At 33.2% G+C, this 9,996-nt stretch overlaps 1 protein-coding gene across 1 annotated transcript; it reads right to left on the reverse strand.

Moving 5' to 3' along the window:
- Positions 1 to 994: 994 nt before the first annotated feature.
- LOC129900071 (uncharacterized) lies at positions 995 to 6,347 on the reverse strand. Its single transcript, XM_055975041.1, has 5 exons — positions 6,062 to 6,347; positions 4,989 to 5,121; positions 3,707 to 3,951; positions 2,089 to 2,260; positions 995 to 1,468 (listed from the first exon to the last, which is right to left on the reverse strand). The coding sequence occupies exons 1-5, from the start codon at positions 6,181 to 6,183 to the stop codon at positions 1,256 to 1,258; spliced, it is 885 nt and encodes a 294-aa protein (XP_055831016.1). The 5' UTR covers positions 6,184 to 6,347; the 3' UTR covers positions 995 to 1,255.
- Between the last annotated feature and the right edge of the window lie 3,649 nt (positions 6,348 to 9,996).

A 9,996-nucleotide genomic window follows, 5' to 3' on the forward strand; every position in this document is an offset into this window, starting at 1 on the left:
TGACGTCAGGGGTATTTGGGGGTGAAAGGTGGATGGAGGGTAGTTTTGTATCAATTCAAATAGTTGAGAGACATTTTAGATCCTTCTCCGTAGTTTCTTTTTTGAGAATCAAACGATATGAACTTTGAATTACATTTTAAGATGTATTTTTTCATTATAATATGAAAAAATTACAATTTATAATACTATTTGTATAATTTTTGAATAACTAAATTTTTATTTTAAAATATCGAATCAATATAATCTAATTTAGTTTTTAAAAGTTGGTCAAATTGACTCTCAAAAAATGCAAATGACAACTAAAAAAGAATGGCGGGAATATTGATTAAAAAAGAAAGTGAGCATATAAATTGAGACAGAGGGAGTAGTTATAAATATTTTTTGTAATCATAATATTTTCAAAATACTTGTGACTTATAATTTTTGTTATATATTTTCTAAATAAATAAATTTTATTTCAAAAAATTGAAGTTTCTATGTCTGAATTCACACTGAACATTAATTAGTTTGACCCTCATATTTTGTATCAAGAAAATCTTTTATGGACAGAAAAAGTACCAAATATTATACTCCTTTTATCTCAATTTATGTGACACCATTTGATTTGCTGAAAGTTTAAGAAAAAAGTGAATACTTTTAAAGTTTGTAGTCTAAAAATTTTTCTTGGCAATAAGGTGACTACAAATCATTTGTTTACCCTTTGACTACAAATCATTTCTTTAAATTAAGACGGAAGGAATATCACTCTACTACGAGACGAAACACCTAAACCAAACACACAAATTTAATAAGAGACAAACTTCTAAACTTATTTAACACAATCAAATTTATGATTGTGATATATATAATCTCAAAGGACTTCATCTCTAATTTATGAATAAATCAAATGTGACAAAGAAAAAAACATTAAGGGTGTGTCTGGTATGACGGAAAATATTTTCTAGAAAATAAGAATTTTCTTTACAATTATATCAACTCTACTTCATATCATCACTTCAACAAACACTTAAAACATCATTATCAATCATTAATAACTCAGAAATTTCATGAGAACACTATCCCCAGTAGCTAATAGTATTATCAATCTTTAATAAATATTCTCTTTTTCAGGAAAATGTTTTCCGCTCTCCAAACAAACATTGGAAAACATTTTCCTGAAAATAACTTCCTTCTTACCAAACACGCCCTCAAATTGTTTTGACTACAGGATGAAACTCTAGTCCAAAATCACCAGAAACACCAAATTGAACTCTTCTTAATCCTTCAACATGGCACAATTTTGCGATATACATGGTGGTACACTACCTGTTTCATTGGAGGGCAACAGGTCTTCTACCTTCCGAAAAATGAAGCTTGCATTTGGAAGATGAAGTCCTAAACTGTATTCCTTGTCATTGAACTGTGTCCGATTCAACGTTGTCTTGTAACTGCTAGTGGCATACATAGGGTGACCCCTAGCAATTGATGCCTGCAACATTACAGAAAAGTTAGTCTTAATGCAAAACTGATCATGCAATTGAAAAATGGTTCTACTAATCTGTTTGCAAACTATTGTAATTCAGACAGCTTGCTAGATTAACATGAAACTTAAATATTCAACAATGTAGAGTTTTAGTTCCATATCGTCAGCAAGCGTCAAAGAAGGAGATTGTGCTTTGTACCACAAGTTTGCTGACACTTAGTATGAACTCTTACAAGTTGCATTTCAGTTTCAACATTATATATTTTTTGGAAGATAGGCTCTTTTCAGCTCAAAGCCTAACTCATGAAGTTCTGTCAAAATTTTCAGGTAATTAAAAGTTAGGTTCCAAGAGAGACGAGGAATATATGTTGCCATGAACAACAACAACAACGGCATACCCAGTATAATCCCACAAGGTGAAATCTGAGGAAGGTAGAGTGTACGCAAACCTTACCCCTACCTTGTAAGGAGCGGCTGTTGATTATAAGAAAGCTTCTAGTTGATCTAGCATCAGAGATTCAAAACGTGTACTTGTATGATTCTTTATTTTAAAATCCTCTTGGAACAAGCATTACAAACAGTTAAAACGGAAACTAGACAGGAATTAGCACTACCGAAGAACTAACCACGTGATCTTTCCCCAATTCAAGAAGCCAAAATCTCCAATCTTTTAGTTCTTTTCCATCAACCTTGACAACTATGTTTTCCCAGTTTTTGTGATGAAATTCGATGATGTCCAATTTGTAGCCAATGCCATCACCAATAGCTTTGACAAATGCTTCCTTCACACTCCAATATCTGAATAAGTTGTCAGATCTGTTAGTGTAATCTCTCTATCATTTAGTGTGCATCTTATTTCTCGGGGTGACGACCTGTCATTCAACTTATCACAACAAAGAAGAAGAAGATGTTCCTAATATCTTATTCTTTACTCCCTCTCATCAAAAACAACTCTACTAATCTCTCCATTTCAATTTGTTAGTCTGCTTTTGACTTGGACGGAGTTTAAGAAAGTAAACACGACTTTTGAATCTAGTGGCCTTAAACTAAAGATATGTTGAATATACCAAAATATCCTTCAATCTTGTGGTCTTAAACATGCCATGTGGAAAGTTGAAACTAAAGAGTTGTCAAAAAAGGAAAGAAACATTCTTTTTGAAACAGAAGGAGTAGTTTGTTGAGTTGGTTGTGTGAAGTATGGACTTTTTTCTGACAAGTGATGTGATAGATTACTCTTTGATTCATGTCGATGCTGGAAGGGTAAAAGCGAAACCCCAAGAAGTTGAAAACGTGAGATACTCATTTCAGGAAAGTAGAGATTAATTTGGCAAGGCTAGAAGTAGAAATTGTAACACCTAATTTGATATTATGAACATAGAACAAATTGTAACACTATCACAGTAAAGAAAAGGCATTGGTCAAGGCAATTGTTGCTAGTAGTTAGGCCAAATCTCAGTATAACTGTTACGACTTACAAATATGTGATGGAGATGCTATGGAAGTTACTACTTGCTAGAAAGAGATCGTTCTCATGGAGTTGTTGAAGGAAGTATTGAGTGAGTTGCATTTCTTCACCCTGCTTTTCCGGCAAACCATATTTAACAAGTAAAATAAGCAGGGAACGAGTTGGTCACAGCAGAAGATATTACTGCATTATGCGACCTATTGTAAATTGGTAGAAACCAATTTGTCACATGCTCACAAGGAAAATGATTGTTGAGCAGTTCGAATGACCTGTATATATGGTTGTTCCCAGCAGTATAAACGTTGGTATCTTTCCCTAAAGGAGGTAGGAAGTTCCGTTAACGTATTCATTAACCATTTCAGCTCAATTTGATCTGAGGTAACTTTTTCCAACAAAAGAGACTAAGTTCTTGGATAAAAGAACAGATTATTTAGAGGAGTTTTCTTTATGTATCTTGGCAATAAGGATTTAACATAAAATATCTATGTTCTGTAACTTCTCGAAAAATAAATGTCCTGCACAGTCAGCTAAGGCATATCCAAAATCGAGACACTAAACTCTAGTGAGTAATGGAAGAAAAAACAAGTGTATGGATTCATACATGTTACTTTTTCTTGGGGTTTAGCTTTGACATTTTTACCAAACCAAACTCTCTGCGATCTCTAACTCAAACATGGAAGAAAGCTTTGAAATGCAAATAATTGTGTGTTTGAGGTTAAGCAAGAATAAAATATTTTCAGTGGTGGCAGTTGCATTAAGGCATACAAATAGATAGATACCTATAGAACTCACTCAAAATCTGATGAGAAGAGCCAGCATTGATTATGTTAAACCATTCCAGTCTTGAGAAGTATGATGAGAAGCTCTGAATGAAATCTTCCACTGATTCTTTCTCAGGAACGGTTTGAGAAACAACATCCAATCCCACAAGGCATATTGGTTCAGAAGCAATAGCCACAAAATTACCGTGATGTGATGCATTGAAGTTAAAATTTGGGAACTCCAAGTTCAGTTTGTCACATTCCTAGAAAAAGATAGGATTAATGATATTGCAAGTGTGAAGATATCGACTGCAAGCAGCAGCATAGCAGGTAGCATGAAGAACATACTCAAATTAAACAATCACTGTTAATGTGGCATCAAGAATGTAATATCAAACATATACAATGACAAATCTTTTCAGCTGAATCAGAGTATGTGATTCTGAATCTTTATCGATGATTTAATCATAAAAAATATGAGAAAGCACCAGTAATTGGGGAATTTTCCGAAGACGAGTTACGTAAATGATGGTAAACCATATGTGATATAATCAAAACCACAGATGTAAGTTCTTGAAAGTTGCAATCGTCTCACTTTCGTGGATTTTACGGAGACTACTTTAGATAAGTTGGTTTATTTGGATAGGGGAAAGGACAGCTGCATCCGCTAATACATGGGGGAAAAGATCTACAAGAACAAAGCATTATATATTAAATTCTTGTGACCAAAATTCATCACTTGAACACTTCCTCACTGATATAAGTGGTGTTCAACTAGGAGAGAAGGACAGGACTTGGCCAAGAGACAACTTTCTTCATGGCTACTAAATCGGGGGGCCAAAAAGAAGAGAGAGAACGATTTGAAGGGTATTATGGAAAGTATATGTTTGACACTGGTGAGATACTAATTCATCAATTGAGAAGCAGGAAATTTCGTATATACCACCCGGAAAAAGGGTTTAACATCAAGTTTTCCATGTCAAATTCCAAGTATTTGTCTTGTGCAAATTGTCTAGTGGATAATAAACCTTTATAGAACACATTTCTAGTATAAGGCTATTGCAAATAATTCCTATCTTCATAGCGAAATTCCAGCCAAGGACGAGTCATTTTTCCACCTCTAGTCTCCGACTCTACAGGAACACTACGAAGAATGCGAGAATCCAGTTAGTTAATGATAAAACACACACTATTAAGATGCCTTAATAAGCGAACATCAAAAACATAATTACAACAACAAATGAGAACCAAAAAAGCAAGTGCATTTTCAGCACTGTACCCGACTACATTATAAATATACCAGGTATGGTTTCCCCTCAGCAGTGCGCCTGATGACAATTTCATTATATGGGATCCCCAAGACTTGATGTATCAGTGCATACTGCAACAATCTGCTCACAAGGGCCCGTTTTTGATCTTCCATTTTAAAGAACCTAATCAACGAGTGACAAATCCGCTCAACTTTTTACAAAGATAATCTTGATAACAAAATTCCTCAACAAGCTTCTTTAGACACCCATATATAATTTAAGCAAGTAAAACAAAGTGCACATTCAAAATATTGCTTTGGTTGACACTTTTTAGCAGTAGAGAATTAAAGAATTCTAGAATAAACCTAAGATGAAAACTTTACTTGAAATACTTAGGATAGAAGGTTAGTAGTCAGTGGAGTGCTCAAAAAGGAAAAATTACAAATAAAATGAAAAATAACTTTACTTGAAATACATCAATTTAGCACTTCAAATAAAACAAATATCCCTTGGAAACTTTCAGAACCAAGTAGTATAGAATAAACTTAAAGGATGAAAGCTTTACATGATATACATAAATTTTTAGCATTTCATTTAAAATCCATGGACACTTTATGCAATCAAGAACCAAAGTAGTAGAGAATAAACTTAAAGATTAAAGCTTTATATGATAAACATAAATTTCTAGCATCTCATATAAAATGTATGAGACACTTTATGCAATCAAGAACCAAAGTAGTATAGAATAAACTTAAAGATTAAAGCTTTACATGACATACACAAACCTTTAGCATTTCATATAAAATCCATGGACACTTTATGCAATAAAGAATCAGTGTAATACTATAGAATAAACTTAAAAGATGAAAACTTTACATCATATACATAAATTTTTAGTATTTCATACAAAAATCCATGGACACTTTATGCAATCAAGAAAGAAAGAAGTGTATAATAGAGTTAAAGATGAAAACTTTACATCATATACATAAATTTTTAGTATTTCATTCAAAAATCCATGGACACTTTATGCAATCAAGAAAGAAAGAAGTGTATAATAGAGTTAAAGATGAAAACTTTACATTAAAAAGGTAAAAGGACAGAGGAGGAAGATTCAAGAAACCTGGTAATGGAGGAGTGTTCATGTTGGGGAAGAAAGGACATAGCAAAAGAGAAGTAATGGGGAGATGGGTTCCATTCAGAAATGTCAACTATCCATCTATGGACACCCTTCTCCAGTTCCATTTCAAAAACTTTCAGTTTCAGAGAAGAAAAAAAAAACTGTTGATTTTCAACTTCTCTTCCTAAATTGTTGCTGGCCAGTTCCAATTCACTTGTTTTGGGTTCATTGTCAGGAAATAGCTGGCGATTTTACAAGAATGACCTTTGTTTTTTTACCCACATAGCACGATTAAATTCAGATTCACTGGAAAACTCTCTATATTGGCGTATAAAAGGCTCTTTAACAAACATGATACTGTTAACAAACATGATACTGTAATACGAGGACTCAAACTCAAAATTTGATTAAAATGAAGGAATACTCATCAATCCACCGTAACTTTAATTAATAAATCTTTTGATGTTCATTGGCAATAAGTTATGAAAATAAATTTATTTTTTATATGTGAGACAAAAATAAGTGCCTTCTAAAAAATAAGTTGTATAGGTAACTTCAATTGTTCACAAGTTATGATAATGAATTTGATGTATATCTTTACTGAGTGTCATAATACATAAATATGTGTTTTAATTTTATTTTAGCTGATATTTATGTCCTCAAATTTTGAATGTGCATAAATAAATATTTAAATGTGTATAATGCTGAATTTTACAGGAAGAAATACATAAAATGAACTCTTTAAACAAACTATTTATCACCCCATATCCCACCCTAAATAATTCCTTTCTGTACTTGTTCGGGCCAAACTAATTACCCCTTGTACCCCTTTAATCTAGGCTCAATTCGTGTTTATAATACCATCACAGTATATATACACAATGATGATATCATTCAGTATTTGTGCAATTTTCCCTAAATGTTTGATTCCTTAATGATACCATAACATATACAATATATTGTTATGTTATCATTGAGGATTTTAAAAGTGCCTCATTAAGGATTTTCAATATCATGATAATATATGAATATACTGTGATAGTATCATTCATGTAATATCGAATGACTTAGAAAAATCTTTATGATACCATCACAATATATATAAATATTGTGATGGTATCATTCAACATTTGTGATGGTATCATGTCAGTTTATGATATATACTTAAAGGAATGCTCATTGGTGAATGATATCATGCTATTATATATATATATATATATATATATATATATGATATTATGTGATGACATTATTGATATTCACACACCACGATAGTATCATACATGATTTGAGGAGTGTTACTAATTATATGAAACAATCATTAATGATACCATGTCAGTATATGATGGTATCATAGGGATGTCGATTGAGGATTGAACTAGATATCAATTATACCATAACAGTATATAGATATAATATGGTGGTATCATTAAGGACTGAAGCTGTAAGACCCAGTAAGATGAAAAATCGAATGAAAGGAAAATTTCAAAAGAATTTGAACTGACCCAGGCCTATGTGTAAGCCTACGACTCGTTTAAGTTATTACGGGTCGTAAACTCGACTCGTGGAGGTGAAGTAAAGAATTAAAAATTTGGCTAAGGCAAAGTGAGAGTCTACGAGTCATTTGACGACTCGTGAATGAGTCTACAACTCATAAAAATGAGTCGTAGTGCAGGTCTGAAATCCTGCAACTATACAACCCTCTGACCTCTTCTATGACTCGACAAGACGAGTCGTAGAGAGGACTATGACTTCTAAAGGTGAGTTGTATGCAAACTTCAAAAACTTATTTTTTTCAGGGTTTTCGAGTACCTGCAGGACGAATGAAGTCTACGACTCGTAGACCTGAGAACGAGTCGTAGACACGACTCGTATAAGATGTTTAAAGACTCGATTTTTAGGTCTTTTGCAGGGACGGCAGGACGAGTCATTCCTATGACTTATCACTGCCTATACGAATCGTAGAGTGCCACTCATAGACCCTTCTGACTCAGATTAATGAGGGGTAGTTTAGAGTTTTCCCTATATTCTACCAATGTATGTGGACGTTTTTAAGGAATAGATTCATTAAGTATTATGTCCTAAATACTCCTAAACTCGTTCATTCCCTCATTAATTTCCAAACAAATTCTAGACTTTTCTCCCAAGGTTCCTCAAGAGTTCATCAAACTTTGGTTAGGGTTTCTTCAAAATCAAGCCTTCTTCCTCAAATTCAAGTCCAATTTCAATCAAGATATGTGTGGATTGATCCATGGATCCCTTCCACTCATGGTGTCCAAGGTTTATTTTAAAAATCCCATGAAATCTCATTATTTTTAAACTTCAATTTTGATGAACTGTATTAGGGTGTTTCAATTACATTTTTAATCATTAGGTATGATCATTATAAGTATGTTTCTACATAAATTACCTCATTTCAAGTTGAATTGTGAATGTCCATGCATAAAGCTATTTTCTATGATGAAATTACATGAATTATGATTGGAAAGTTCAATGATTTAAAAGTATTCTATGATTTTCAATCAAATTAATTATGTATTCAAGTTTTCTTCTAAATTTAAGTATGAATCATGACTACAGATTTCAATTATAATTAGATTATGATATTCATATAAGTTATGAAGAAATGTAACTTAGGACCCTACGTGGTGACCTAGGAACCTCATGATATGTATTATGCAAGTATGATTTGTAATGATGAAAGGTCAATTCTGACATTGCAATTACGTTATGAAATGAGCTACTCTATGATTTTCAAACTTATGATCATATCTATGATATATGTTCATTATGATTTCTATGCTATGTACGTATTTCGTAGGATTTGACTTAGCACCGAGCCGACTTGAGGTGGGGGCCCTACCAAAAGCCTTAGTAGTAGCCTTTTGTCCCTTAAACTACATGCCACACCGTAGGTTGCCTTCATGGCTTAGCTAGTGAATCCACTACATGACCCACTTAGTGGAGTAGAGTCTACCTTGGCAAGTAGATTCCCCTTTTCTCCGTTGTATGGGGAGACAATGGGATTCCATGTTATAGCTCGCATGGTCTTATTATCGGTTATGGTTCCTATCCCACATATGTATACGCTTATTATGTTACTTTACGATTCCTAACCAAGTCTTTTAAATGCTTTGATCATCATGGTTTCTCATGACTCTACCTATTCTCTCTTATTACGTATGTAAATTGATCATTGCGTCATATGATATATATTGCATGTCATGCCCACATACTTAGTACATTCAAATGTACTAACGCATATTTGTTGCCTACATTGTCTCATAATGTAAGGATTGAAATTGAGGATCACACTCGTACACGTGACTAGTGAGCTTCCATTCCGACAAACTTTTGGTGAGTCCTTATTTATCGAGGACTAGATATTGAGTTGGTTATTGCTTTCAAGGACTTTTCATTATGTTTCATTTTAAGGGTGAGTTAGAGACATGTCTTAACCCCTACCCGTTTTTTATTAGTAGAGGCATGTGTTGGACAAAATATGTAGAGTCTTATGTGGCCGGATTATATCCCCTTTACGTTCTATGTTAGACTCTTTCTTATGCTATGTTCCACTTTATTTTACCTTATGTTGCTTTATGACATGTCAAGAGGCTTGGTTGGAGCCCTTTGGGGTTTCGATCGCCGTGTTACGACTAGACCCTAAGTCGGATCGTGAAGAAACAAACCTTAATGATACCATGTCAGTATATTGATACTGCGATGGTATCTTGGTCGCGATTCTCATGCTTTGAAGGTATAAATTGTAAAGGGGTATTTATTTATAATTATTTTGCTTTTTTGGAGCTGAACTTAGTTTGTCCATAAATAAACACACTTATCCTACATGACATAATATGATTTTACATAACATAATACAAATCAATTTAAGTGTATCTCATATGAATGATTTTCATTATCTTTTCTCTTTAACAAAA

Source organism: Solanum dulcamara, chromosome 1 (genome assembly GCF_947179165.1).
Source record: "Solanum dulcamara chromosome 1, daSolDulc1.2, whole genome shotgun sequence".
NCBI classification, from domain to species: domain Eukaryota; kingdom Viridiplantae; phylum Streptophyta; class Magnoliopsida; order Solanales; family Solanaceae; genus Solanum; species Solanum dulcamara.